This window comes from Mrakia frigida (assembly GCF_051309035.1).
Source record: "Mrakia frigida strain ATCC 22029 unplaced genomic scaffold BDY24scaffold_11, whole genome shotgun sequence".
In the NCBI taxonomy this organism is placed as follows: Eukaryota; Fungi; Basidiomycota; class Tremellomycetes; order Cystofilobasidiales; family Mrakiaceae; genus Mrakia; species Mrakia frigida.
The window spans coordinates 310,712-337,218 of record NW_027481270.1 but is presented as its reverse complement, the minus strand read 5'-3'; the positions used below and the strand labels follow the sequence as shown (position 1 = coordinate 337,218).

The 26,507-nt window shown below is 54.4% G+C and overlaps 9 protein-coding genes across 9 annotated transcripts; 3 read left to right on the top strand and 6 right to left on the bottom strand.

Annotated features, from left to right (window-relative positions):
- Positions 1-56: 56 nt before the first annotated feature.
- On the top strand, positions 57-1,179 carry BDY24DRAFT_385494 (putative methyltransferase-domain-containing protein). Its single transcript, XM_076639974.1, has 3 exons — positions 57-102; positions 181-355; positions 428-1,179. Exons 2-3 carry the CDS (start codon positions 219-221, stop codon positions 1,170-1,172), a joined length of 882 nt encoding a protein of 293 aa, XP_076497688.1. The 5' UTR covers positions 57-102; positions 181-218; the 3' UTR covers positions 1,173-1,179.
- PSD2 (phosphatidylserine decarboxylase 2) lies at positions 1,180-6,583 on the bottom strand. The gene is made up of 26 exons (XM_076637866.1): positions 6,508-6,583; positions 6,294-6,387; positions 6,120-6,204; positions 5,845-6,004; positions 5,678-5,773; positions 5,542-5,599; positions 4,896-5,437; positions 4,708-4,823; positions 4,574-4,643; positions 4,441-4,496; positions 4,272-4,368; positions 4,134-4,198; positions 3,952-4,054; positions 3,277-3,865; positions 3,120-3,186; positions 2,962-3,048; positions 2,881-2,894; positions 2,768-2,818; positions 2,593-2,703; positions 2,245-2,510; positions 2,140-2,168; positions 2,007-2,064; positions 1,907-1,937; positions 1,820-1,834; positions 1,596-1,745; positions 1,180-1,529 (listed from the first exon to the last, which is right to left on the bottom strand). Exons 1-26 carry the CDS (start codon positions 6,571-6,573, stop codon positions 1,357-1,359), a joined length of 3,249 nt encoding a protein of 1,082 aa, XP_076497687.1. The 5' UTR covers positions 6,574-6,583; the 3' UTR covers positions 1,180-1,356.
- Positions 6,584-10,326: 3,743 nt separating this feature from the next.
- On the bottom strand, positions 10,327-11,531 carry BDY24DRAFT_339274 (serine/threonine-protein kinase; the record flags this gene model as incomplete). Its single annotated transcript, XM_076637359.1, has 4 exons — positions 10,327-10,636; positions 10,709-11,045; positions 11,171-11,293; positions 11,423-11,531. Coding segments are annotated over 4 exons (879 nt in total), but the record flags the coding sequence as incomplete, so codon positions are not given.
- Positions 11,532-11,568: 37 nt separating this feature from the next.
- On the bottom strand, positions 11,569-13,160 carry BDY24DRAFT_26299 (uncharacterized protein). Its single transcript, XM_076636855.1, has 3 exons — positions 12,367-13,160; positions 11,906-12,050; positions 11,569-11,757 (listed from the first exon to the last, which is right to left on the bottom strand). The coding sequence occupies exons 1-3, from the start codon at positions 12,849-12,851 to the stop codon at positions 11,659-11,661; spliced, it is 729 nt and encodes a 242-aa protein (XP_076497685.1). The 5' UTR covers positions 12,852-13,160; the 3' UTR covers positions 11,569-11,658.
- A 1,595-nt stretch (positions 13,161-14,755) lies between these two features.
- BDY24DRAFT_26264 (uncharacterized protein) lies at positions 14,756-15,549 on the bottom strand. The gene is made up of 2 exons (XM_076636854.1): positions 15,533-15,549; positions 14,756-15,428 (listed from the first exon to the last, which is right to left on the bottom strand). Exon 2 carries the CDS (start codon positions 15,242-15,244, stop codon positions 14,891-14,893), a length of 354 nt encoding a protein of 117 aa, XP_076497684.1. The 5' UTR covers positions 15,245-15,428; positions 15,533-15,549; the 3' UTR covers positions 14,756-14,890.
- BDY24DRAFT_385479 (uncharacterized protein) lies at positions 15,406-16,617 on the bottom strand. The gene is made up of 2 exons (XM_076639973.1): positions 16,096-16,617; positions 15,406-15,814 (listed from the first exon to the last, which is right to left on the bottom strand). The coding sequence occupies exons 1-2, from the start codon at positions 16,575-16,577 to the stop codon at positions 15,751-15,753; spliced, it is 546 nt and encodes a 181-aa protein (XP_076497683.1). The 5' UTR covers positions 16,578-16,617; the 3' UTR covers positions 15,406-15,750.
- Positions 16,618-16,669: 52 nt separating this feature from the next.
- Positions 16,670-17,736, top strand: RSM27 (mitochondrial 37S ribosomal protein mS33 RSM27). The gene is made up of 2 exons (XM_076639972.1): positions 16,670-17,028; positions 17,219-17,736. Exons 1-2 carry the CDS (start codon positions 16,743-16,745, stop codon positions 17,257-17,259), a joined length of 327 nt encoding a protein of 108 aa, XP_076497682.1. The 5' UTR covers positions 16,670-16,742; the 3' UTR covers positions 17,260-17,736.
- A 463-nt stretch (positions 17,737-18,199) lies between these two features.
- On the top strand, positions 18,200-22,855 carry BDY24DRAFT_385475 (uncharacterized protein). Its single transcript, XM_076639971.1, has 16 exons — positions 18,200-18,446; positions 18,782-18,833; positions 18,934-19,059; positions 19,132-19,227; positions 19,309-19,405; positions 19,539-19,611; positions 19,753-20,559; positions 20,653-20,880; positions 21,040-21,209; positions 21,321-21,544; positions 21,634-21,685; positions 21,783-22,144; positions 22,233-22,333; positions 22,413-22,438; positions 22,514-22,676; positions 22,748-22,855. The coding sequence occupies exons 1-16, from the start codon at positions 18,285-18,287 to the stop codon at positions 22,757-22,759; spliced, it is 2,751 nt and encodes a 916-aa protein (XP_076497681.1). The 5' UTR covers positions 18,200-18,284; the 3' UTR covers positions 22,760-22,855.
- A 265-nt stretch (positions 22,856-23,120) lies between these two features.
- BDY24DRAFT_406639 (MFS transporter) lies at positions 23,121-26,163 on the bottom strand (the record flags this gene model as incomplete). Its single annotated transcript, XM_076642717.1, has 15 exons — positions 23,121-23,179; positions 23,250-23,517; positions 23,588-23,754; positions 23,835-23,943; positions 24,095-24,175; positions 24,269-24,355; positions 24,509-24,621; positions 24,736-24,814; positions 24,898-24,992; positions 25,085-25,268; positions 25,349-25,423; positions 25,573-25,647; positions 25,754-25,844; positions 25,940-25,978; positions 26,087-26,163. The coding sequence occupies 15 exons, from the start codon at positions 26,161-26,163 to the stop codon at positions 23,121-23,123; spliced, it is 1,599 nt and encodes a 532-aa protein (XP_076497680.1).
- Between the last annotated feature and the right edge of the window lie 344 nt (positions 26,164-26,507).

The following is a 26,507-nucleotide window of genomic DNA, read 5'->3' as shown; positions in this document are numbered from 1 at the left end:
ACGTCTTCCTTTTCGTGAGCTCGTTCAACTTCCGCCTCCCTCCCTCCCCCCCCCCCGTCTACAACTCACCCTTCTACTTCGACTTTCTTAAGACCGCTTCCAGTGAGTCCGGGAGATGCTGCAAAGCTCGAACGAATGATCGCTGATTTTGCAGTTCTTTCTTTCTTTCCTTCTGGCCAGCTCCTTTGCTCGAGCAACCCCAACCTCTCGAGCTCAACATGCCCGACTCGTCCTCCTTCAACTTCCCTTTAGGCCTCAATATCGCTCCCTCAGCTCCCACAAACTCCAAGAATCCCGTAGAAGACTCATGGCAGTCTCAGGCTATCGCTGAATTCGGGATCGCTGGTCGCATATGGTTCGTAGATCTGCCATCGCTCTTGACCGACAGCAACTCGAAGCTCACCGTTTCCCTTCTTCTTTTGCTCAGGGAAGCCTCCTACCTCCTTGAGCAGTACCTCCAACCACCAGGCTCGAGCTCTTTCGTCTTCGACCCACCTTGCTCCATCTTCCCCCCTCCGAATCCTCCCACATCCTCTATAACTTCACCCTGGCCCTCCATCTCCTCGCCCTTCGCCTCCTCCTCCCTCTCCACCTTCCCTCCCCAAACTATCATCGAGCTCGGAGCGGGTACAGGATTCACTTCGCTCAACCTCGCCTCTCTCCTTCGACCGGAAGACATCATCGTCCTGACGGATCTCGACGAGGTCGTCCCACTCATGGAGGAGCGAACAGCATGCAGGTCGTCGGACTCGCTGGACGGACAAGGAGGGCAGGTTTTGGTTCGAGGCTTAGCATGGGGAGAAGGAAGGGAAGATCAACTATCTCTACCAGAGGGACGAGAAGGAAAAATCACCCACCTCATCTGCTCGGACCTCGTCTACTTTCCCTTTCTCTACCCTCCCCTCCTCCGAACCCTCCTCGCTCTCACGGACCCAAACCCTTCAAAAATCGAGATCATCATCGCCTACAAGGTTCGGTCGTTATTCAAGGAGACGCCGTTCTGGGATAGTCTCGGAGAGGAGTTCTCTCTGGTGCCTGTGCTCGCAGACGGGAAGAGATTCGGCGCGTCCGATGGACTGGGGATCTTCGTTGTTAAAAGGAGGGAGATGGGGAAGAAGAGAGAGGAGGAGGTCGGGTTTGAGGAGTTGTTGTTTCTTAGCATGGAGATCTGAGTTGAGAACGTACGTGAGGATCATAAGATTGCGAGGGCGAGAGAGAGAGAAAGAGAAAACGAGCGGGCCGAGACAGGGAAAGGAGGAGGTAAGTACAGCTCGAGTAGCGAGCAAGGGAGATATGAAGGAAAATAAAGAGAAGCGAAGATATCGAGCGCTAAGCTGAAAGAGAGAGAAAAGCTACCTAAGCGGCAGCTCGAGGAGGGACGGGAGGAAGACTCTGACTCGTCTTCTTCCTCGAGCCCAACTTCGTTCCCATCTGGACGAGAGTCTCGAGAGTCGCCTGAGCGTTCTGTCGAAGGTCAGGATCCCAGAGAAGGACTCCACTCTCGAGGAGAAGGACGATGGTAGATCCACCTGAGAAGAAGACGAAGCGAAGTTAGCATCAGTTCGGAAGGAGCAAGGGTTTGGGACGCGACGAACCGAAAGCGAAGTATCCCATTTCGTCTCCCCTCTTGACGGTATCTCCAACCTTCATCTCGTGGTGGATCGATCCAACCATCATCGCACCGACGCAGACGGCAAAGACCGTTCCGAAAGCGGGAGAGTCGATCTTGACGATTGAACGCACGTCTGGAGAGAAGAAGAGGAAGGCGATCAGACGGAGATCTCGAGCGAGGAAGATGCAAGACTGAGGAAGGACGCACTCTCTCCGTAGACATCTGAGAGAAGAGACAAAGATCGAATGTCAGCTGAGAAGGTGTTAGATGAGAGCAGGAAGACGTGAGACGAACCGAGCTGAGTTCGAATGGCTTGAGGATTGACCTGAGAGAGAACGCATCGAATCAGCTTCGAAGGATTCGGAAAGAAGATTGAAAGAAGAAAGGTACCCACGGTGTAGTAGGCTCCCTCGATCTTTTCGATTCCAGTGACGACTCCATCGACGGGGAAGCTGAAAAAGGAGAGGGAAAAGGAAAGGAAAGTTAGCCGAGCTCGAGACGGAGAAGACGACACCGATGAGACTCACTGGAATCGGTGGTAGTCCTGAGGAGCAAGCTGGGAAAGAGGGAACGATTTTATGGTCAGCTCAAAGTGATTCCCAGGATGGAGACTGAAACGAGTCGAAACTCACCCTGAAAATTCCGACCGATCCCCCAACAAACTTCGACGCCTCCTTCCCGAACTTCTCGCCCAGAAGTCGTTCGACGGTGAACTCTCTTCCCTTGATCCATAGCTTCTGAGCATCGCTAACGGTGTCGAAGCACATGAGTCGGCAGTCGGCACAGGAGACGAGAGTTTCAGGATCCTCAGGATCCTGGATCGGTCGAGCGGACGGTTTGAGCTTGCGATAAAAGAACTGGTTGAAGGTCTTGAACGACTCGAGAGGGTCGAGGATTTCTGATATTGGAAGTAAAGGGAAAGAGAGGGAGAGGTCAGAACGACGCGTCGAAAAGGTGAGAGCGGGAGAGGGACTGCTGACCGTCAACGTTGAGTCGATGGAAGAGGATGAAGGCAGGAATCTCGGCGGCAGACTCCTCAGAGTCGTACTTGAGACCCTGTTTGATGGAGAGAGACTTGAGGAGTTTACGAGCTGCAAGGGAGACGGAAGTCAGACGGCGAGGCGGACCATCGAAAAGAGAGACGCGTCTTCTCACCTCTGCTTCCTTCCATTCTCGAGCGAGCTCCCTTGTAGAGCACTCGGATACCTGGGGGAATAAAACTATCAGCAAGGAGTATAAGCACACAAAGAACCAACGTCGAAACTTACCAAATCGGACATAACTACGAGAACGAGAGAAAAATGAAGAGGTCAGCCTCGTTGTTCGTTCTGCTCAGCGTGGAGACTCACGATGCCATCTTCTCCTCTTGAAGTTGACCAGAGACTCGATCTTGAACGATGATGTTGGCCGAGTTCGCTCCAAGCTGGTATGCTCCACTGTTGAGGATAGAAGAGAGTCAGACGAGGGTCGCGTCGAAGCAGGGAGAGACGACGTTCGAAACACGAACCTCGAGACCTTGGAGATGATCTTCGAGACCCATTTTCTCTGAGCTTGAGAACTGGTGACGAAGTTACCTGTCGATATAGAAACGAGAAGAAGCGTTAGCGTGTGGTCAAGCGAGGCTGGCCGACGAAGGAGAAGAAAAGGGAGAAAGACGGACTTACCAACGACGAGGCGATTCACCCTTCCCCAATCAGCCGAAGCGCATACAGCGAGATGGGTGATGATATCGACCTCAGCACGTTTCGAGAGACGTTGTCGATGGCACAAGGGACACGTTTTAATGTTGATCACTCGCTCCTTCGCGGCCGCTTCCTCTTCCTCTTCGTCGGAGTCGGAATCCTCATCCTCGATGATCCTCGTCTGCTCGACTTCCTCCAATCCGGGTCCGTTGCCCATCGAAGCTGCTCGTGTAGGATCGACCGATGCCTCGGCTTGAGAGGGAGGAGCTGAAGGGCCTGTCACGTCGAGAGGGAGGGAGGCTGCTAGGTGACCTTGAGCGTCGAGAGGGTCGAGAGTTGGAAGACCACCAGAGACGAGGGTAGGAGTCGAAGTTCCACTGGTAGGAGCGAGATGATGTTCTTCGGCGGGTCCGACGACCTTCTTCTCCTCCGAGCTCTTCTTGACCTCGTTCTCGAGACACTGGACGATTTGCTCGACGGTGAGCTCTCCTTCTCGAGGATCGACGTTGTTCTGGGTGAAGTATCCTTCGACGGTCTCCTGGGTGAGAGTGGATCCGAGGGAGTCGAGCATCTGAGAGGGACAAAGGAGGAGTTGACGATTCGTCAATCGGAGATCTCTCGAAAGAAGACGAGAACGAAGGCAAGTAGAGAACTCACCGCCTGAAGTTCCGTCAAGCTGATCTGACCAGTCGAATCGGCGTCGTAGGTAAGGATGTATTCTCGCCAGAACTTCTGTCGAAGCGCGTCGTAGGGCTCGTATCTGAGAAAAGGGACGCGTCGGTGTCAGCAGAGGGTTCGAACGGCGGGAAGAAGAGAAGAGAGCGAGAGAGAGAACTCACTTTGCTCGAAGAGTGATGCTCGGTTTGTGCATGTCCCATTTGGAGTCTGAAGTCGAGAGGAGAAGCTGTTCGAAGAAGAAAACGGAGAGTTGTTCAGAACGAGGAGATTGGAAGTGCGCTTTCGAAAGACGACCGCACCTTGAACTCCTTCATCTCGTGCTTTCCATCAGAGTCGTGAAGTCCAGTCTCGGGATCAGGTCGAGGAGCGGCGGCGATGAGTTCAGCAAGAGGGATTCTGAAGAGAGACAGCGGGAGAGGAGGGAGAGTCAGCACAGGAACGAAACGGGGAAGCGAGAGATCGACTGACGTCGCAGTTCCGATGTGATCGTTTCCAGAGATCTTGTCCCAGTCGAGGATGTCGAACTGGAAGGGAAGAATAGGTTGTAAGAAGGTCAGGACGAATCTGCGACTCGACGCGCTTCGAAAGGAAGCAGACGAACCTGGATCGTGAAGTTCGATTCGTACTGCTTGACGTGAAAGAGAAGCTTCTCGTCCCAGACGGGGTTCAACCTGAAATAATGAGGAGTTTGATCAGACGCGGAACGGATATCGACGTGATGAAAGGGAGACGAACGAGTGCCGAACGACTCGAGTTCGGAAGACCTTCTTTCCGAAAGAAGTGACGACGAAGGGATCCATGTCGAATCCAGTCTTGAGCATGTTTTTCAGTCGGGGGAGGTCTTCGGCGCTCTGGAGAGAGAGAGAGAGAGAGCGAAGTCAGCGAGAGCGACGCGTCGAAGATGAACGAAGGAACAAACGGACCTTGATCTCGATCATCACAATTCCCAGGATATCCTTCGAGTGCGAGTAGCTCCAATCCTTTCCGTTCTTTCCATTCGACGACTTCTTGACCTTGGGAACCTTCGCAGGCTTGGGAACCTTGCCTCCAGAGGGAGTGACGGCCGGCGAGGAGGAAGCAGGGACGTCAAAGTATCCTCCCTTTCCGTTCTTCTTCTCCTTCGACGACGGAAGGACTGGTTTGGGAACGGTGAGGTTGGCGGTGGAGGAAGAGGGCGTCGTCGAGGCGGTGGTGGAAGAGGGGAGGAGAGCCGGGGAGGGAAGTGCTGAGGGTCCGCTCGATTCGAACTCGTCGTCGGTATCTGAGCTATCGGAGATACCATCGTCCTCGAGGTCGACGTCGTCACTCAAAACAGTTCCAATTCCTTCGTAAGGAGCGACGGTGAGGATGCCGCGTTCGTTAGATCTTCGAACGAGATCGTCGTAGAGGGACTCGAAGTCGATGGCGAGAGCGGCGTGAGTGGGGTCGTCCGAGAGAGGAGGAGGAACGAATCCGATTCGAAGCTCTGGAATGCACGTAGATAAGCCAAAGTAAGTTTCTTGTAAGGTGAGCGATCCGAAAAGGGAGCGGGCTGAGGTCCGCGTCGTCGAGGAGGAAAAAGGAACGCACGAAGGGAACCAGAGACGCGAGATTTCCTTCGGGACGAGACCAAGACGGCTTCAATAGGCTACAGAAACAGAAACAAGAACTTGGTGAGCTCTCGTCGAGCTAAGAACGAGAGAAAGAAGAGGGAAGAGAAACGGACCCTCGAGTCGGGGTGCCACTCCAGGGCTTTCCCTCCAGCGAACCAGTCTTGAATGGCCACCGACACCTCTCCAAGGAACTCCTTCCTGAGAAGGTCCTGTAGAGCGAGCCAAAGAGAACGAAAGTCAGCACCCGGAGGAGAAAGGAGCGAGCTCGGTTTGGGCTGACCTTGTCCCAACAAACAGCCTCCAAAGATCCGATCCTTCCTGCTTGAGAAGCGTAGATGGGAAGATCGAACGTAGACTCCCTCTCTGGGAAGATGGGATCGAGACTCTTCTTGATGACAGGAGTAGAGAGTCGAGTAGGAGGAAGGGAGATGGTGACGAAACTGAAGCCAAAAGAAGGGAGGGAGGGAGGGAGGGCGGAGGTGAGCTCGACCGCCTCAATCCTTTCACTCCTGGTGGCAGCCTCGCAGTCTAGAAATAGAGCAAACGAAGACTCACGGATCACTGGTGGTTCCTCCCTTGTCCTTCCCGACCAAGTTGGTACCAGAAACGACCTGAACTCGAAGAATGGCGAGCGGTTTCTCTGTTACCCGTCATGCGAAGGAGGAGGCAAGCGACTCTGTTCAACTCTCTCTCTCTTCCTCTCCCTCGCAAGAGAGAAAAGCTGCTCACCGTCTGATCCAACTCCTTTGGATCCGTTCCTAGGTTTCATAGCGAGGTTCTTCATCTTCCCAGGGATTCGAAGAGGCGATATCTTTGAGAGACGCTAGGGAAGAGACAGAAGGGGGCCGTGAATGAAGGGGAGGAGGAAGCAGAGAGCTCATCAGCTCTCCATCTCTCGACCCTCCAACCTCATCGACAAGTGAATGCGAAGACTGAAACTCACTGGCAAGGACCTCTTGGTTGGAGGTTTCTCTTCGTCTCGAGGTTCTTTGGCTTTTGTTGAAGACATGCCGTTGAAGTTGAGGAGGAAGGAGGAGCATCGGCGAGCTCACGCTCCTCCTCCTTTGATCAGCCTGCGTCACCTTTCGTAACGACGGCACTGCCTCACAACGAGATAAAAATATGGACTCGCAAGACTCAGATACGAAAAAGTGAGGAGCTAAAGTAGGGCTGTGTAGAACTTTACTCATAAAAAATGCCGTGTTGTCGCTGAAAAGGAGGAGGAAGGGGCTGAGAGCTCGAGCTCAACTTTCGTTCCCTCCCGCTCACCATCTCCTCCATTCCCTCCTTTCTCTATCAACACCATTGAGCTCCTCTCGCTCTCTGTAAATCTACTGCACTGCCCTTCATCGAATTAACGACTTACCAGAACGCTCTTCCCTCTCCCAACCTCCCAGAAGTCCAATCAGCTTCCCGCCCTAGTCTCCCGTCGTCGCTCGACCTTTGCCTGCTTCCTCCCTCCTCTCCGTCGGAATACCTCAGCTCGACCCCACTAGACCATAGAGTACGCGCCAAGAACAAAAAGCATGCATGGCCGAGAAGGAAAAAGAAGGGCACGGAAGCAAGAGGAAAGGATAAAGAAAAAAAACATGAGCAGAATCGAACGAAGAGATGTGGAAGAATGAGAGAAGTATAGATGGAAAGAAAGATCGTTAAGCTTCAAAAACGAGGTATGGGAAAAGATGGAAAAGGGGGCATGCAAGTGTGTGAGAGAGAGGTTCAGAAACGTGTGGGAAAGTGCAAAGGAGGAGGACGGAGGGGAGAGGGAGGAGGTGTTAGAAGGTCGACGAGCGAGACAGCGAGAGTAAGATAGTCTAGAGAAGAGGTCACTTCTTCTCGGACCGGCATCTAGGTAAGGGAAAGGGGAGTAAAGGGAAAGGGTAGGGAAACAGTTGGGGTCTGGAACAAGCAACGAGATGGGGGGAGGAGAGAGAGAGAGAGAGAGAGAACGAGACGAGAAACGAGAAGCGTTCCATAAAAAGAAAAACGACGACGACGAGGGATTGAGACCGAGCGAGAACTGTACAGAACGAAAGGGGTACGAGACGAGAAACGAAACACTGAAAGAAACGGAAAGCTAGGCTACATATGAGGGGAGAAAGGACGAGAACGGGAAGGTAGGTTGGTTGGTGTTGGTCGGGAGAGGAAAGAAAAGAAAGGAGGGAGAGGTCGAGCGAGGGACGACGTTCACGGGCCGTAAGGACCCAGAGGAGCTGTGCTTCTCTTCTTGCCGATAGAGAGCTGTAGATTCAAAAAAATCAAACGAGAAAAAGAAGGATCGAGGTCAGCTTCCAGCGAGTCTCAGATCAATCAAGCACGAAACCTCGACGCGTCGCGAGACTCACCTCCAACCCTTCATCCTCCTCCCCACTACTCCCACTCTCTCCTTCCCCACTCTCCACCCCGTCCTCCTCCAGATCCAACACCCCTCTCTTCCACGGACTCCGACTCCCCTCCATCTCCATCCCCAAAGGACTCCTCGCCCTCCCTATGCTCCCTCCAGGCGAAGCAGCGACCAAAAGATGATGCGTCCTCTCCGCCGAGGTCTTCCTCGAGATCGACTGCTGCTGTTGATGTTGATGTTGCTGCTGCTGATGAAGATAATCGAGATCGGGAGCAGACGTCCGAATCGAGGGCGTGTTGGGCCGTTGGGTTGGCGTTTCGACCATCAGGGAACTGGTCGCCGTCGTGGGCGAATCGGGGTTGGAGTTGTTGTTGGACGACGGAGGGAGAGGATATCGACCGTTGGCGATCCCGTTGGCTGGAGAGGAAGGCGGGGAAGGCGAAGGGGAGGGAGTGTTGTTGTAGAGGGCTGACCGAGGCGGTCGAATGGTCGAAGGGGTTCCGGAAGAGATGGAAGGATGATTGTTCGAGCTCGACGTCGTCCGTTCTCGATCCCTAGCGGAAGGAGAGGTGAAGATGGGAGAGAAAGCAGGTCTCAACGAATCGAACGAATCGTCCTCTCCTACTCCCAGTTCCGCGTCCGTTTCCTCCTCCTCGAAGGACCTCCGTCCACCTGCTGCTGCTGCTGCTTCCTCCGTGTTGTGGTACGACGAGAAGGACTTCTTCCATCCGTCTCGACCCATCCTGAAATCGACAGCCACCGTTCGAGGGAGTCCCCCGCTCTCGGCTCTACGCATCCCTCCCTCTCCAAGATCCTCTCCGTACGCGTCGTCGTCGTCCGAGAAGTCGAGATCGTCCTCGATGTCGAGCGTCTCTCCTGCAGGAAGGTCGAAGCTTCGTCCTCGATTCCCTTCGTCCGACGAGGGAGGTTGCTGACCGAACCGATGAGCTCCGAGTGGCCAGCGAGGGGAGAGGTGATGGTTGTTGGAAGAGGAAGAAGGAGAGGTAGACTCGTGGGTGTCGTGGGAATGGTGATCGTCCGATCCTCCGTTCGTAAGACTGGTGAAATGGATTCCTAGACCTCCGTCGTCGTTCTCAAGGCGAGGTAGAGATCCAACGATGACGGGAGCTCCCCGAGGAGCTAGATCGTCCAAACTCTGTCGAACGGCATGATCCTCATCGCTCTGGAAGCTCATCGTCCCTTGAGCAGGGCTGGCTCCTCCTTCTCCTTCGAACGACGACGAATGCCCTCGAACGCTCTCGACTTCGGATCCTGCTCCTCGATCCTTGCGCTTCCTCCTCCCAAAGAACCGAGCAAGCTTCCCAGGCTGCTTCTCCGAGTGCTCGTCCCCTCCTGCGCCTCTGAGAGGACGGCGTTCGACGGTGGGCGACTGAGGAGTCGGTGGGAGAGGACTCCTCGATCCCGAAGGTCCAGAGAGAGCGTTCGTGCTCAGACTCCTATCGTTCGGGTGAAGGTCCATCGAGCTGCGACCGATGTTTGGCGAGAGAGGAGCGGAGGAGATCTCTCGATCCCCTCCTCCTCCTGCGAGGAGCCTCTTGACGGGAAGGAGGTGGTTCGAGAGTCGTCGAAGGGGAGGTTGGGACCGAGATCCTGCTCCTCTGGGTGTGGAGGACGAGGCGGCGTTGACGGATTGACTTCGGTCGAGAGTTGCAGGGGTTGAGGTATGTTTGATGGGGAGGAGGGAGGGCGAGGACGGCATGGAGTATCGGGAGGAGGGAGGCGAGGTCTCGGGTGAGATCTCTTTGGAGCGAGAGTGAGGGGATCCGGACTGAGAGGAGGAAGGGAGGAAGAAGAAGGAGTGTCGAGCTGAGGAGGCTGGACTTTGGGAAGGCGAAGAAGGACGTTCCGACGATGCTGAAGGGACGCGTCCACCGTTCGGCTGAAGCTGAGCCGTCGACGATCCTCTCGATAGCGACGTCTGAGGCGAGAGAATTCCTCCTGCGAGTCCGACCTGTCGGATAGCTGGCGAGTTGGTTCCTGACATCCTTCCTACGCTTCCTCCCGACGCGCTCCCGCTCCCTCGACCGAGAACGGCGATGGAGTCTTCGCTGTAGTCTCCGGCGGTTGGGATCCCTGCTGAGGAGTGAGCTCGAGAGCGACCTGGACGGTGGATGGAGGACGAAGAGGAGGAGGTAGGGTGGAAGAGCTTTTGCTTGAACTTGGAGGCCGTTCGTTTGATTCGAGAGGAGAGGGTTTCGGTGAAGGCTGAGGCGACCTCGTCCTTGGTGACGGTGACGAAGTCGTTCCCTGGATCTGTACTCGCGAGCCAGTAGTCGTAGTTGTCGATTCCTCGAAGAACCCAAGGGTGTCGCTGGAACGAAAACAATCCGAAAGAAAGTCAGCTCTCGACCTCACCATCCGACGCGTCTCTCCTCCAAAACACCTGCCTCAACCGATTCAGGGAACCCTCAAACTCACCTTCACCTGCTCCAACTTGATCCTCTTCTCCGGATTCTTCTCCAGCATCCCCTTCAACAGATCCGCCAACTCCCTCGCCTCCCAACTCGCTCCCTCCCCTGGAACCTTCCCCCCCGTCTCGAACCTCTCCTTCCCAGCCCACCTCGGCACATCAAAGTCCTCGTTCGGGATCACCGCAAACAGAGCGAACTCTGTCGGAGCCTCGAACGGCACCTTTGCAAACAACAAGCAGTAGAGGGTCACTCCGAGAGCCCAAACGTCGATGGCCTTGGTGACCTTGGGTCGTTCCCTTCTTCCTCGGAAGCTCGACGACGGGATCCCTGCCTGACGGTTGATGGTGATTTGGGAGGAGGTCGAGGACGTGGTAGGAGGGAAGAAGGAGTTGCCGTTGTCTCCGTTGAGGTGGTGGGTGGAAGCAGCAGGGGAGGAAGGAGCGAGAGGCGTAAAGTCTCCGTTGTAGCAAAGTTCGGGAGCGAAGAAGGCTGGGGATCCTGCTGTTTTGGCTAGGGCCTCCTCGTCGAGAGCGATGTAGGCGTCCGAGTTGATTCCGTCGAGTTCGTCGTCGAGACCTGAGGCTAAGCGAAGGACGGACGAGTAGTGGGAGACACCGAAATCGGAGATCTTGACGACCGAGTGATCCTTGTTCCAGAGGAGGTTGGCGGGCTTGATGTCTCGGTGGATGATTCCTTGGTGATGAACTGACCGAGAGAAGCAGGAAGAGTGAAGAAGGCGCATGTCAGCGATTTCCGGTTTCTTTCGAATGAACGGAGCGGAGTTAAAGGGAAGAAGGGAAGGAGGTGAAGGAAGGGAGCGTTGAGCTCACGATATTCGAGTCCGAGCACCACGTCCCTAAACATCCTCCTCGTCTGTTCCGTCGTCAACAAAGGCGTAGGAGGTTGATCGTCCGACTTCCACTTGACTTCCCCTCCTTCCATGTACTCGAGAACTTTGATCAACCAAAAACGAAAACAAGGAGGTCAGCTCTTCGTTGACCTTCCTTCGCTTCCCTCCCTCGCTTCCTTCCGTCAAACCCTGAAACCCAAAAGATAAGGCAAAGCACGTTCGCCAAACTCACCTAGAAAGACCTTCGGATTCTCCTTCGCATCAATCACCTCCCTCAGTCTCACCACATGAGGATGTCGCAGCTTCTTGAGGATCGCAATCTCCTTCTTCAGCCTTCGAAACAAACGGAGGAATGACGAAAGAAACGTTGATCAGCGATCTTCGTTTTGAAGATCCTCTTCGTGCCCGGATCATCTTCCGTAGGACCTTCAGCTGCACCTCTTGAGGATAAGAGCCAGAGACGAGAACTCACTTATCCTCAATCTGCCCAGGCTGAACAGGTTGCTTCGGAGCTGACGAGAAGCCAGGCAGACGCTTCTTCTGCTGACGAGAGATGATCTTCACGGCCTGTAAAAGAACCACAAGAGAGAGAGAAAAAGGAGGGAGGTCAGCGTCACCGTTCTCCTGACCACCTCCCTCCCAAGCTCCAAGCCCAGGCAAGCCGAGGAGGACGACGACGACGGCAGGGAACGGAACGAAGAGAGGTCGGACTCACCCAAAGCGTGTTCGTCTCCATGTCCCTCGCCAACCTGACCTTCCCGTGCTGTCCCTTGCCGAGTTCGTTGAGGATAGCGTACTGGTTGAGACATTTGCGACCTGTGTAAGGATCTGTGGAAGTGGTGATGGTTTCGGTTTCGACGCTGTTTACGAAGGGGAGGAGGTGAGGTGAGGGAGTCGGTCAGCTTCGTTCCTGCCCTTCCAGAGAGCTGCCTTCTTCCAGATCAAATCTGTACAGAGAGAGAGAGGGAGAGAGCATATAGCAGCCTCGGGAAGTGCTCGAAAGAACGTTCCAAGCGCAAGAGAACCGAGCCAAAAGAGACGAGAGAGGAGGTCTGACGAGCGACCATCTCGAAGCTCCTTCCTCCTCCTTGTATGCTCTCTCGCTCTGCCCTCCCTCTCCCCAGTTCGACCGACCCGACTCAAAAGAACACCCGATTAGAAACTCGAATAACTCACACTCCCTCCCCTCTCCTCCGTTCATTAAAACTGCCTCCCTCCTCGCTCGCTCCCTCCCCTTCAAGTTCCTCCTCCGTCGTCAACCCCGTCTCGCTCCCTCCTCCTCCTCCTCCTCTCCCAAGCCCTCCTCCCGCTCCGAGTTCCCTGTAGCCATACACGGGATGATCTCCGGAAGCGAAATCCCTAGATGTATGCGTATGCGTCATCGTCGTCGTCGTCGTCGTAGGAGGAGGAGCTGCTCCTCTTCTTGCAGCGACGACTCTGAAGGAGGAGGAGGAGGAAGCGGACGCTCGAGAGGAGCTCGTTGAGCTCGAGGAAGCGGTTGCGTTCGGTTGTTGTTGAGGAAAGTAGTAGGAAGGAGAGATGGTGCGGGAGATGGGTCGGGGTGCGGGTGCAGAGGAGGAGGAGGTGGTGGTGGGAGGAGGAGCTGAAGGGAGGGGACGAGGTGCTGAGGAGGAGGGAGGGTGATGGTGAGAGAGCATCATCGCCTCATTCGAGAGCGAGCGAAGCGAAGCTGGGTTGCTTTTGAGGTCGGTTGCTTCTGAAGGAAGGGAGGTGGGAAGGTCGAGAGGAGGGAAGTTAAAAAAAAAGTTGTCGAGAAAGAGGGGGGTTGTTGAGCGTTGGGGGAGGAGGGAAGAAGGAGGAGAAGGAAGGAAGGAAGGAGCTGGAGCACAAGCCGATCCACCTCTCTCCTCTCTTTCCTCGGAGGCGTCCCTTCTTTGCTTATCGAGTCAAATCACTTAGTACTTCTCGCTTGGTTTCACTCTCCAAAGTCAACAAAGAAGTTTGCTTCCTTGCCCTTGCAGAAAGTAGTCGGGAAGGTTCAAGAAGAAAGCAGCAGCGATTCGATAAGGAGCAAAAAAGCAAGAAAGAGAGAGAGAGAGAGAGAGAGCGTGGAAGAGAAGAAGAAGAAGAAGAAAAAGCAAACGAATCGAGAACAAACGGTGAAGGCAAAGGTATAAACAAGACAGGGCGTAACGCCGGTAGGAGTGAGAGGAGGTCGGATGCGAGAGAGGGAGAGGAGGGAGTTGTGACGCGCGGTGAGAGGATGGGGAAGAGGGCTCGTTCGGTTTCGATGAGGGATGCCGCTGTAGTAGAGGGAGAGAGAATAAAAAGTCACAAGTCTGGATCGGAAAAAGAAGGAAGTAGGGACACGAAAGAGGAGCAAAAAGGGGAGGAAGAAGAAGGAGAAGGAGTCAGGGGGTTCCCGAGCCGAAAGACGCGAAACGAAACTACTCACCGTTCTGTAGCAGTAGACGCATCGTTCGTTTCAATCACCTCCTCCTCCCTCGTTCTCGTTCTCGTTCCCTCTCCTGATCCTGCTCCATCTCCTGCTCCTTCGCCCGCCTCACCAAGCTCTCGACCGCGTCCCAACCCACCCTTCCATCCCCACCTCTGCTGAAACCCTCCCTCTCGTCCACGTCCATCAGAGCATACAACTCCCCTTCTACCTCCCTCTCTCCTCTCCTCCCTTCCTCCAGTCCTCGTTCCACTCCCTCCCTCAAACTACGACCTCCAACCTCTTCCAAAACGCCCAACACAGTCCCCATCCTCCTCTCGACCTCGTTCCTCCAACTCAGAGCCTCGTCCCGTTCCCTCTCGATCCTCTTCTGCGACTGTTGAGCCGTCAGAACAGTGTTTGCGAGGGCGAGCAGGGAAGACTCGGTGGAGAGGAGATGGTGGTAGATCTGCGAGGATTGATCTCGGGAAGCGGTGAGGAGGGTTTCGAGTTCGTGAAGGCGTTGAACGAGGTCCGCGTCCGTGTTGGGAGCGGGGACGAAGGGGGGTGGAGGAGGAGGGTAGGGAGCTGTGGAAGGGTTCGAGAGGAGAGAAGAGGAAGAGGAGGATGCTGAAGTGGTAGGGCCGAGGTGAGGGAGCGAGGCGTTGGAAGGGTTGCGTTGGTGCTGATGCTGATGTTGCTGTCGACCGCCGTGCTGACGATTTGGAGAGACCAACCCTCCCGACGAGGAGGGAGCTGGTGTTCGTTCGTAGTTGGAGGGACCTCCCACCACTGTAGTAGAAGGAGAGGACTGGTTGGATTGAGGTTGAGGTTGGCGCGACGACGAAGAAGGAGGGATCCCTGAACTGTTCGAAGAACCCTTCCCGCTCAGAACGCGTCCGTTCCTTCCTCGGTCGCTCGTTGCTGGACTTATGGATCGACCGGTCCTTCCACGAGATCTCGACGACGACGAGCCAGCCGAAGGCGAAGGAGGAGAAACCCAATTATCTCGGCCATGGTGGGGAGGTGCTGTCATTGTTGAAGGACCAGGAACCGACGCTTGAGCATCGACTCCAGCAACCGAAGCTGAGGAGGTCGAGCCAGCACCACCGCCAACACCACCACCAGCACCAGCGTCCGAATCTGATCGACGACGCGAAGAAGATCCAGGAGATCGAGACCTAGAATAAGGTCTGTCTCCTTCGTCTCCTCGGTCTCGAGCAGCAGGAGGAAGGGAAGCCTCGTCCTTCCAACTTCCTCTTCGCTTCCGACTCTTGGGAACAGCTGAGTCGGCGACTTCCTTCTTCACGATCTGAGGATCTGGTTCGCCAGTCGCAACAGGTGATCGTCGATGAGCTCGGATCGCACCGTCGATGGGACCATCGTCGTCCGAAGGTCGAGGAGGAAGAAGAGCGGAGGAGGAGGGAAGGGGTTTCGAATCGTCGTCGTATCCGAGAGGGAGCGCGGCAGCATCTCCTGAAGTCGAAGAGGAAGGTACATCTCGACTGGGACCATCCGTAGGGAGACTTGGAGTGGACCACTCGAGTACGGTGGGAGCTTCGTATCTGAGAGAGTGAAGAGAAGGACGACGCGTCGAGGAAGAAGAGAGGGAAAGGAGAAAGCAGTCAGCAAAACACCACGCCGACCGAGGAAGGCCATGCCTTCAGGAGATGAAAAGAGATGAAGAAGAGATAACAAACTTGAACCACTCGTTTCCTGTTGGGACGTTGAGAGCACACTTGTAGCCCTTCTCCGAGAATCGAGCCCAGATTCCAGACTTCAGCTTGACCACGCGATCGAACTGAGCGAGGATCTTGTTGAGCTGAGAGTGGTCTTTGATGGTCTAAGTAGTCGATGAATGAGAGAGAGGGGATAGAGTTGGTCAGTCAGATGAACGAGGAAGACGAGTCGAGAGAGAGAGGGAAGGAGAGGAGAGGAGGGACGAACGACGTAAGCGTTGGTGTTCTTCAGACGAGTAGACTTCCACATCTGACAACACGAAGAGCAAGAGAGATCAGCTACTATGCTGACAGAATGAGGCAGGTCGCTGACGAGACCTTACCTGGATCTTGACGCTGTGGAGGAGGAAGAGAACAAGGGAGGGAGAGGACGATGGTGAGTTCCGACGTCTCGTTCGTTGAGGGCGAAGAAAAGAGGGAAGAAGCTCACATTCCACCGAATCGCTGGAACAGGAGACGAATATCTTCGACGGTGGTGTTGTCGGGAACACTGAGGGAGCAGAAAAAGGGCGAGAGAGCAGAAAAGGACAGGGAAACGTCAGCTCGAGATTCGAGGAGGCTGGACGAGTTCGTGGCGAAACACCATAGAATCCTCCCTCCATAGCATCTCCTCCTATCTCCTCCTGCCCACGCACATTCCTCCGCTGCTGTTTGCTTCATAGGTATGGAACGAGAGCTCGAACGAACGAGAAGACGGACCCCATCTCGAGCCTCGAGCTCAACCTCCCTCCCTTCGCCTCCCGCTTCCCCTCCAAAAGAAGATGGACTCACTTTGCCACTCTCATCACGGGAGGATCATCTGAAGGCTTGTTGGGAGCGATTGCCTGCTTCTTCTCTGCTCTCTTCGTAGGAGGAGGAGGCAACCCGCCGTCTCCCATCCTCGCTTGAGGTCCGAAGGTGTGGTCTCGAGTAGGAGGAGGAGGAGGAAGGTGGGAGAAGTGGTTGTTGCCGTGGCTTGGAGGAGGAGGAGGGAGCGGAGGTGCTGGGAAAGAAGGCGGCGGTGGAGGGTACTTGTTCCGTCCTAGGTTGGAGTTCGAGTTGTTGTTGGGAGGAGGAGGAGGTCCGGGAGGAAAGGGACGATAGATGTTGTTGGAGGGCGGAGGAGGAGGAGGAGGGAACATCCCCTGGCGGGAAGGACCAGTTCCGTTGTTGTTGTTGTTGAAACCCGGTGGAGGATGATTGCGTTGATACTCGGCTGGGTAGGGCTGATAGTTGAACGAGCTGTTGCTGGAAGGAGGTCCGTGGTCGACCATCGCAGAGGAAAAGAAGGGAGGAAAGGGAGAGCGAGTGACGGTTGGAAGCGAGCGAAACGAGGCATCGAAAACGCTCTCTTCAAAGCCCTCTCAACGGCCAGCATCAACTCAAAAACATATACATATAAGCCTCGCCAGCTTCTCCCTCCCCTTCCCTTTCCCACCATGTCCCTCAACCCCTGTTCCATCTCCCGCCTCCAAGCTCTAGCTCGATCCAGATCGACCGCCCTCCTCCAACCCTACAACCCTCTCAACCTTCGAACCGGAATCCAGTACCTTCAACGACCGTTACAAGGAGAGAAGATCAACTCGTACTACCCCGTTCACATGACGGATCAGATGGTTCGGTACACGCTCAACCTGCCCAGCGATTGGGTCAACGACACCACCCTCGCTCACCGGGAGACCGTCGAGAGGAAGGTCGCAAGAGGGAAGGGAGCACCCAAGAAGGGTCAGTACTGGCCTTTACTTCTTTCGGTTTGGAGTGTTTTTGGAGGATGGGAGTAGGGAGAGGGCCCTTTGGGAGGTGCTGGGCGCTTGGGGGGACCAGAGGGAGGAAAAGGAGGAAAGGAAATGAACGAGCGAAGCTGACCTTTTCCCTTCCTTCCCTCCCTTCCTCCTTCTTCTCCCTCTTCCTCCAGGTTTCGGAAGAAGGGCCGTGCTCAACAGCAAGAAGAAGTAATAATAGGTTTCAACATCGTATCCCGGAGGGAGACTGGGTTTGCGGAAGAAGCAGATGCATGGATCTTCGGGAAGGAAAAGAAGGGAGGAGAGAGAGGAGAGTCGAGCTCGTCGAGGAAAGGAAGGTCCTCGAGCGCTGTCGTCTCGCTTGAGATGGATATCGCTTCTATGGAGAGGTCAGGGACGCTTGTCTTCTTCGCTTGGGTCCGAAAAGAGTGGTCCGAAGGTCGTTGGGAAGGAAGGGTGAGCTCGAAGGGAGGTCGGGCTGAATTGGTTCCTCGTGCTGTTTCTCTCCTCCCATCGACATCTAGGAGAGTGTGACTCGCAGGAGCTCCTGTAGCTGTCGCAGAACTTCTGCACCTCGGAGACCTTCGATGCTCGCCAAAGGCCCGAGTGAGCTCAGAAGGGCGCGTTGCCGACTCTTCGACTCGATCAGCTCTCCCCTCTCGTTGAGAGAAGAAGGGAGAGAAGAAGCGTGCTAAGATTCATGTTGAATAGATATTGTCATCCTCTAGATCTGCCAATGCTCTGAACTGCAGAAAGAAGAGGAGAGAAAAGAGAGAGAGAGTCAGGATGCAGTCGCGACGCGTCTTCAATCTTCGAGTTGAGAAACATCAGACTGCAAAGACTTCTGCCTTCCTCAAGATGCTCGTATGGACTTTTTAGGTCTTGGACTCGACTTGGAGGAGGACGTATCCGTCCTGAAAGTAGGAGGTTGTCGAAGGGGGAGGGGAGGGAGGCAGAAGGACAGAGCTCGTTCCTGGGACATTTGAAGGATGAGGGTTGGCCTGAATCCGGAGCCGACAAAAGGGAAAACATCGGTGGATCCTCCGAGACATCGAGAGGGACTATAAGAAGGAGGAGAGGTCGTCGCGGTGAGAGGTCAACTCAAGAAGTTCAAAGCTCATTTCGCTCGCTTCCCCTTCTTCTCCACCCAAACCATCAGCATCCACCTAAACACCCTCTCTCTTATTCTTCTCAGTCCTCTCCTTACTCCATTCTTCGAGCTCTCAATCAAAATCTACCATGGCGGACCGAGCTGGTTTCACTGTGACGGCGTTCATCCTGGACGTCTCCAAATCGATGGGAAGGATGGTCCCAGACCCGACCTACGACGAAGACTCGGGCAAGATGGTACAGAAGTTGGCTTTGGCGAAGGAGTATGTAACTAGGAAGCTCGTCACCCTCGTGAGTACACCCGTTATCTTCAGCTGAAAGGCTGCATGGGGTGAGAGAGTGGAGAGGGAGGGAGGGAGGAAGGAGAAGAGGTGGCGAGCATGGAGCTGCTTCGTCGCTTCTATGGACAGAAATCGAGATGAAAACGAACTCATCCCTCAGTCCACTCTAGAGCGCTCTAGCTATGGCTGGTCTGAGCTTGGGGTGGTTGAATCCTTTCAGAAGCTCCAATGGGAGAGGTCCCCTCCTCCTCGACTTCGCTTCGAGCTCAACATCTCCTTCGACGCGTCTCTTTCCTCCTTCGTGCAAGCTGACTCCCACCCCTGTTCTTTCTTCTTTGCGATCAGATCCAAGCTCAGAGGAAGACTGAACATGTCTGTGTCATTCTCGTCGGTGGAAGTGAGTTCTTCAGGTTGAATCTTCCGCTTCGTTTACCCCTTCGCAACCAAGCTCAACACCTCCTCCCTCCCTCCTTTGATCCCCTCCTTCGTTTCCTCAGAGACCAACAACCCTCATGCAAGCCTCGGATATCCTCACATCGAGGTTCTCTTCGAACCCGTCACCGCATCGACGTGGATGGTGGACAAGATCATGAACGTTCAGCTCGGATCGAAGGCTGGAGATGGTGAGCTCGTTTCCTTCGCGTCTTCCCTTCGAACTACCATCGATCAGCTCTTGATCAAGACCCTTTTCGCAGCCTTCGCTGGTCTTTCGATTCTCATGCCGATGCTCGTTAGCCACGAAGGAGGTCACAAGCCTAGTTGGTCGTACGATATCTCGATCTTGACGGATGGTGAGTCCTTCTCGTTCCTTTTCTTTGCTCTTGCGTGTCCTCACCGACTGTTGGACAACCTTTCTCCGTTAAATTTTGCAGGAGAGAGCACTCTCTACGAAGATGACGTCGATATCGTCGCTGATAAGCTAGCGAATCACGAGGCGAACCACAACAACCCCGTCAGGATTCAGATCGCGTTCGTCCAACCTCTGCCCCTTTCACGTCCTCGCTCTCTGCCTCCCGATCCTCGGCCTCTTCTTCATGTACGAAGTAGAGCGAGCTGACCTCCCAATGTTCCTTGTTTTCGACCTTCGTGTTGCGATTATCAGCGGCTTCGGATTCAAGGACAGGCCTTGGAATAAAGCGGGGAGGTTTCTCGAAACCGACAAGTCAGAGACCAAGGTTCGTTCCATCGCAGAAAACTGAAAACCTCTTCTCCTCTCATTCGTTCGCCTCTTGTAACGTCCGGCTGACACTATTTTTCCCTTCTTCTTCGCTTCTTTCCCTCTTCCTTTCCCTTCGTCTTTCTTCTTTCCCTCTCAGCTCAAATCGGAAGCCCTCTACCGTCGCTTCAAGCAAGCTCGTCCTTCGTCCTCCCCTACCATCATCGGAAACATCTACCGAGCTGTGACTGCCGCTCGAGCCCCTCAGCTCAAGGAGGTCAAGCCGACGTCGAGAGCGATGTCGATACGAATCGGAGACAGCAGCGTCAACGAGCGAGAAGCCATCGAGATCCACGTCAAGGTCGGGAAGTTGACGAGCATGGTTACGCCTCAGAGTACCAAGAAGGTCGCTGTCAAGATGGATGGGGAAAGAGGGTCGACTCAGGCGAGCGGTTCGAGAGCGAGAGGAGACGCTGGAGGAGGGAGACGCGTCGTCGGACCCGACGGAGAGGATCTGGGTCAGATTGGAGGCTCTCAATTCCAATCTCAGTACGCCTCTACCTCCAACACGAACTATCCTTCCAACTCTCAATCTTCCCAAACCCAAGACCCCTCCTCCTCCTACGCTGCTCCCGATCCCAACTTCAACTACCCGAAATCGAGTGCCGAATACTACAAAGCCAAATCGGCCGACTACCGAATCAACAACCTCCCTTACTACCTCGATCGAAACCAACCCGAGGTCATCTCCAACGCTCTCAAACCGGTCACTACGTACAACGTTCGAGTTGGAGGAACCGAGGAGGGAGAGGGAGGAGAGATTCAGGCCGTCGAGAAGGAGAAGTTGACGAAGGCTTGGAGGTTTGGGAACAGTTGGTTCCCTGTTGACGACGACGACGGGTTGGCTCAGGAGAAGTTTGAGACAACGGCAGGTCTGGATCTCTACAAGTTCATTCTGGCGTCTGAGGTGAGTTTCGATTCCGACGCGTCGCTTGTTTTCTTTCGTTTGTACTTCCCGCTGACGAACGTTTCTACTGTTTCTTCTATTCTGTTTCCACAGTTCGACCGAGAGTTCGAGATGGGAGAAGTTCGCTACGCCTGGCCGTCTCCCGATTCAGCAAAGTCGCAGATCCAACTCTCGTCGCTCGTTCAAGCCATGCTCGGTCACGCCGACGGAGAGTACTACGCCATCTTCAGGTACTGCTACAGTAACAACTCGTCACCTCACCTCTGCGTTGCCAAAGGAGCCGTTCACTACCAGGGCCAGCACTATCTTCAGTTCGTTCAGGTCAGTCTTTCCTTCTCTCCTCACGTCTCTTCACTCTCGTCTACCGCTTTCCTCGCATCTCTCTCCTCGTCTTCCGACTTCACCTTTCGATTCATTTTTACGAGTTTCAAGCGAGCCACTGAACTTGACCTCCGCTTGTTTCCTTTCAATTCCTTACAGCTTCCCTTCGCCGACGACTACCGACGATTCTACTTCAGTCCTCTCGAGAACGTCGTCAACTCCAAGAGACAACTCGTCACCACTCACTCCACCATCCCTACCGATGCTCAGAGGGAAGCGATCAGTAACCTCGTCGATACGATGGACGTTTCGGAGCAAGGAGAAGTCGAGTGAGTTCCCTTCATTTCTTTCCCTTCGCATCGTTCTACGTCTCCTCTCTCTTCCTTCCATATCGTGAGCTTGATCTGACACTTTCCTTGCCTTTCTTTCCTTCCTTCCAGCGACGACGGAATGCCTCAACCCTTCTTCCAACCCACGGAGTCCTTCAACCCAGCAGTCCATCGAATCAAGGACGCCATGTACCATCAATTCACCGCTCGAGTTGGAGAGCCTCTCTTCCCTATGCACTCGGACCTCGTCAAGTACTTCGATGCCCCTGAGAAGATTCGAGACGAGATCAAGGAGGCTGGGTTGAAGGCGAAGGAAGTCCTGGAGGTCAAGAAGCGTAAGTCTTCGTTCTCTTTTCGCCCTGGCTCTCTCGCACTCGAGTCTAAAGAACTGATCTCATCTTTCTTCGCGTCGTCCCTTTTGCAGTTCCCCCGAAGATCAGCAAGAAGAGAGCCGCTGAACTCGGTGAAGAGGAAGAGTGAGTTGTCTCGTCGAACAGTCGCGTCTCAATCCTTTTTCCTCCGGCTCGAGTACAAACCCTGACCTGATGCGTTCTCCTCTCCTCCCCTTCTCAGCTTGGCTGGCCTGGATGAACTCCTCGCTGCTGCTCCTACCTCTCGATCTTCCTCCACCTCCCAATCGCCTCCCAAGAAGTCGGAGACTCCCACCAACGCCTTCGCCTCCTCTTCCAAACAACTCTCGAACGGCTCCTCTCCTCTCTCCAAGAAGACTGGTGCTTCCTCTTCCAAAAAGTCTCGAACCACGAACCCCGGCGAGAGCGATCCTGATGTCACGATGGGCCAGGAAGACGACGTCAAGCAGGAGGAGGACGATTCGGAAACCGAGGACGAGGAGGACGAGGCTTTGCTGAGGGATCCGGTCGGAAACTACGAGAAGAGCCTTTCCTATCACAACGGAAGTGATAACTCGGAGGCTGGTGAGTCTATTCGATTACTGTTCCCGAGTTTTGAGAGCTTGTGCCAGAGGACTGATCTCGTCTCGTTCGCCTTCGTTCGTCCTCACAGCCAACAAGACCTTCCAGGAAGCGATCTCCAAGCTCATCACTCGAGGGGAGCACAGAGAGGCTTTGAAGTGCCTTCGAGTTCTCCGGTCCAAGTCTATCGAGGTGCGTTCCCTCTATCCCGATTTGGTTTCGTTTCGGGGACCTCCGCCTGACGCGTCGTCTCGTTCTCGTTTGCTCTCAGATCGAGGAGACTCTCAACTTCAACTCGTTCGTCTGATCCTCCTTCCCCTATACGATTCCACCTGGAGACCTGACCAACGTTTGCTTCCTTCGCTTCCCCAGGTTCATCACCAAGCTCAAGAAGACCGTCCGATCTTCCTCCGCCAACAAGACGAAATCGTTCTGGCCTTTCTTCGTCAAGGAGGGAGGACGACGACTTGGACTCATCACCGCTCAGGAGGACAAGTACAACGAGTCGATCATCGAGGACGAGGAAGCTGATGCTGTGAGTCTACATATCATTACTCCTCTTCTCGAACGAGCTCGAGCTGACCTTCGCTCCCTTCCTCCTTCCAGTTCGTCGCCTGATCTCGTCGCGTCGGCCGTCGAATCTTTTCGCCTGTGCTCTTTCTTCACATCTTTTTTTTTACGACCATCACGATGCCGATGCCTCTTTCTCTAGAAGAGCAGGGATGGAGAGCGAAAGAGTAAGGTCCATCGACCGAGCCGTCTTCGACCTGTTGTCTGCTTCGATTCTCGCTCTCGGTCGAACCTTTTTGCTCTCTCGTTCCGATCCCTATGAGTAGTGCAGATGAATCATAAGTAGAAGTACACCGAACCGAGACGAGAGCGAAGGACACAAAATAACCACGAACCAGCAACGAGAAACGAGGGCAAAGCAACGAGCGACGAGAAGAGATGGGTCGGAAGCGTATGTGCGCTCTTTAACCTAGAGTACATACTGGAACTCGTCGTTCTTGAAGTCTGTGAGATCCTCGAAAGCGTTGGCTGTGAGAAGGAAGAGGGGGAAGTCAGCGCAGGAGAGGCAACGAGGAAAGAGGAAAGAAACGAGACGAACCTCCCAGAACTCCTGCTCCTCCTCCCTCAGCGTCGACGGCGTCGGTTCCAGCAGAGTACTTGACTTCCATCGATCGATCGGCAATTTTGGCTGGCTTTCCGTGCTCGACTCGAACCTTCTCCTTCCTCTTGTTGAAGGCCAGGAGGGTGAAAACTTGAATTCCGATGATTCCGACGCACGCGACGAAAATTCCCAAAACAGCTCGAAGTCCCTTGTGGTAGAGAGGCTTCTGATCGACGGTGAAGAGTAGAGGTCCGACTATGTTGCCCTAGAGAGAAAAAGAAGATAGGAAGTTCGTCAGGCGGTGAAAGAAGGGAGGTGAGGGCGTTGCGACTCACGACCGAGGATCCAGCGTTGTAAAGGGAGTAGACGAGAGCCTTCTTGGTCTGACCAGCCGTGTTGGAAGCGATCCAGGAGACGATAAGAGGGTTGCCACCGAACAGGAAAGCGAGGAGGTAGTAACTGAAGAGTAGGGGCCCCTGGTACTTCGCGCCTCGAGGGAGAGCTGACAGAAAACAAGAGGACGAGTCAGATTGACTCTTGAGTGATCGGAGGCATATGAAGAAGAGAAGAATGGAAGCTCACCGTAGAGGAGCGCCGATCCTACGACACAGGGAATGCAGATAAGGGCCAAGACGACGGATTTCCGCCTAAAGCGAGTCGCAGCCCACGACGCGCCGAGAATGACCGCCGACTGAAAAAGACGACAAGGTTCAGAAGCGAAGAAGATGTCAGCAAGAGCCTCAGTACCTTTCGAGATCGATCAAAGGTCTCCGAGATGTCGAAAAACTCCGAGAAGATCCCTCGTCGCGTCGGCGACGAACTTCTCTGGTTCAGAAACGTACCTGGAGGAATCCGAACGGGATGTTGAGTAGGATGGTCTTTCGAGCGTCGAATCCAAATCCACTAATGATGAGTGGTCCGAACTAAGAAAGGAGAGGCAGAGGGAAGGAGAAGGAGAAAGAGTCAGATTCCGACGGGACGCGTCGGACACGGGATTTGAGCGATCAAAGACGTACGACGTTGGTGACGGAAGCTCCTGTGTTGATGCAGAAGGTCATAGCGAAGAAGAGCCAGGTGATGGGAGAGTAGAGAGCCTCTCCGACCTGAGATCGAAGAAAGAAGAGACGAACAGGTCAGCACGCGTTCGTCTTGTCCTCGTCGGAGTGATCTGACCCCTCCGGTCTTCGAACTGCCACCCTCTCTTCGTGCAACATTCTTGGCACCTTGGCGGCCTCTTAGTTTAAGAAAATGCTTACCTGAGGAAGTTTGAACGCTCGGTTGCTGACTCCGGTTTGGTTATCTCGAAGTCGCTCCACAGCCCACGTTCGCTCTTCTGGTGTAAGGAAGCGAGCCTCGGCGGGGGAGTTATCTGTAACAAAACGATAGAATGGCGTTGCATCAGCGAATGATACGAGCAGAAGCGTCCGGTGAGGAGGGAGGGAGTTCAGCGCGTCCAAGCTCGTCTGAGAAAGGTTTTGCTCACCAAGTCTCCAAAAGATGATGGGACCTGTGATGACGGTAGCAAGACCGACGACGAGGAAGAGAATCTGGTAGACGTGCAGCTGAGAGAAAAAGAAGCGAGAAAGAGGAAGCGAGAGAAGAGTCAGTTCCAGGCCGAGAAAGACGACGTCGCGACAGTGCTTACCTTTGCTCCAGTGGCGAAAGACAGAGCCCATGCCAGGAAGGACCCAATCATAGAAGAGAGACCGTTGGTCCCATACCATAATGCCACCCTGAGTGCTAAAGTAGATTGACAAAAGTTAGCACTCAGCGATCAGCGACACGAAAGGAGCCGAGATTGGGAGATTGAGACTGGAAATGAAAGCACTCACGCTGCTCAGATCGCCTGTACCATGAGACAGTGACCATGGTGAAGAGAGGGAGACAGGAAGCTTCGAAGAGACCAAGGAGGAATCGAAAAGCGAGGAGGGAGCGGTAGTTGGTCGAGAAAGCGAGTCCGACCATCGAGAGACCCCAGGCCGTGACGATGAACGACATGAGGTATCGAGTAGGTACCTGAGGTTGATATTGAGGATCAGAATGAGGATCAGAGATAGAAGAGGTGCGAGGAAGAAGGAGACACGTCGTAAACTGACCTTGACGATGAGCCACGCCGAAAACGGTTGCCAGCCGAGTTGAGCCCAGTAGCCAGCTGAACCGATGATTGAGTACTGTAGAGAATAAAGCAGTATCAGCCTTCCATTGAGAAGGGAGATGTCTAGGCAGAAGAGGGGGGAGAGGCCTGATCGAGCTCGAATCGAGAAGGACGACTCGAATGTTACGCGTCGAGGAAGAAGAGAGGAATGAAGGGAGCGCTTACCTGATTTCCGACCAAGTGAGCCTGAGTCTGAAGACCGAAGATGGATCCGTATCCGATGACAGACTTGTCCAAGATCTGTAGAGAGGTGGATAAAGGAGAGGATGGTGAGCAACGCGTCGGTCGAAGAGCGAGCAAATCGAAGAGGAGCCTCGAAAGGAAGTAGAAAGATATAGGTACGGACCTGGAGGAAGTAAACCCAGCACAGCAAAGGCAGAACAACCCTGTCTATTCTTCGGCACACGTACCGAGACTGCTCGTCGGTCATCTCGACTCTGGAAAAGAGAGTTGGACGAGGAGGAGAAATCAGCGGGTCGTTCCGGTGCCGGTAGGCTCGCTTCCGCTACGAAAACGAGATATCGGAACGTACCTGCCATGACCGAGGATGTCGAGAGCTTTGTCGTGAGGCCTGGCGAAGAGAAGAGTTAGGAAAGGCAAACAAAGAGAGACGCGAAGAGAGGTTCAGCCCACTCCGCAAGATCGAGGAAGAACCGAGAAGAGGGAAGGAGCGCCTTACTTTGAGTTATCGATGCTAGAATCTTCGAGGTGATCCGTGTGCATCTTCCGGTCCTTGTTGTCGTTGTCGAAGGACATGTTGAGCGGCAAGGGAGGGAAGGGGTGAAGTTGGGCGAGGGAGGGAAGAAGAGGATGAGCTTGTTGATGAAATGAGAAGTGGGGCCTTTAGGTGGTTGATGGGGGGAAGAAGGAGGGAAGGAGGGGCCAGCATTTTCTGCTGGCCACGCGCAGGCGAGCTATTTTTGAACGGATCTGAGAGGATCTGAGCAAGAAACGTCAAAAGAACCGCGATCAGCCTCGATAAACCTCGAAGTCTGGAATTTGACTCGGGTCGAAGGCTGAAGGAGGATGGCAAGACGTGGCTATCGATGGGTGAGGATGGGAGAGATTGAGACGGAGGAAGAGCAAGAGAGGAAGTTCAG

Coding starts and splice junctions, on each gene's coding strand:
- BDY24DRAFT_26299 (XM_076636855.1), bottom strand. CDS start 12,851: ATGATGCTCTCTCACCATCACCCTCCCTCCTCCTCAGCACCTCGTCCC. Junction 12,051..12,366: donor CGGAGGAGAGGGGAGGGAGT/GTGAGTTATTCG, acceptor CTTCGTAAACAG/CGTCGAAACCGAAACCATCA. Junction 11,758..11,905: donor TGGAGACGAACACGCTTTGG/GTGAGTCCGACC, acceptor GTTCTTTTACAG/GCCGTGAAGATCATCTCTCG.
- BDY24DRAFT_26264 (XM_076636854.1), bottom strand. CDS start 15,244: ATGGCCTTCCTCGGTCGGCGTGGTGTTTTGCTGACTGCTTTCTCCTTT.
- PSD2 (XM_076637866.1), bottom strand. CDS start 6,573: ATGTCTTCAACAAAAGCCAAAGAACCTCGAGACGAAGAGAAACCTCCA. Junction 2,065..2,139: donor CAGGACTACCACCGATTCCA/GTGAGTCTCATC, acceptor CTCCTTTTTCAG/CTTCCCCGTCGATGGAGTCG. Junction 1,530..1,595: donor AATGGGATACTTCGCTTTCG/GTTCGTCGCGTC, acceptor TCTTCTTCTCAG/GTGGATCTACCATCGTCCTT.
- RSM27 (XM_076639972.1), top strand. CDS start 16,743: ATGTCCCTCAACCCCTGTTCCATCTCCCGCCTCCAAGCTCTAGCTCGA. Junction 17,029..17,218: donor GAAGGGAGCACCCAAGAAGG/GTCAGTACTGGC, acceptor CTCTTCCTCCAG/GTTTCGGAAGAAGGGCCGTG.
- BDY24DRAFT_385475 (XM_076639971.1), top strand. CDS start 18,285: ATGGCGGACCGAGCTGGTTTCACTGTGACGGCGTTCATCCTGGACGTC. Junction 19,060..19,131: donor CGGATCGAAGGCTGGAGATG/GTGAGCTCGTTT, acceptor CCCTTTTCGCAG/CCTTCGCTGGTCTTTCGATT. Junction 21,545..21,633: donor AGTCCTGGAGGTCAAGAAGC/GTAAGTCTTCGT, acceptor TCCCTTTTGCAG/TTCCCCCGAAGATCAGCAAG.
- BDY24DRAFT_385479 (XM_076639973.1), bottom strand. CDS start 16,577: ATGGTCGACCACGGACCTCCTTCCAGCAACAGCTCGTTCAACTATCAG. Junction 15,815..16,095: donor CCCGTGATGAGAGTGGCAAA/GTGAGTCCATCT, acceptor CTGCTCCCTCAG/TGTTCCCGACAACACCACCG.
- BDY24DRAFT_385494 (XM_076639974.1), top strand. CDS start 219: ATGCCCGACTCGTCCTCCTTCAACTTCCCTTTAGGCCTCAATATCGCT. Junction 356..427: donor GGGATCGCTGGTCGCATATG/GTTCGTAGATCT, acceptor TCTTTTGCTCAG/GGAAGCCTCCTACCTCCTTG.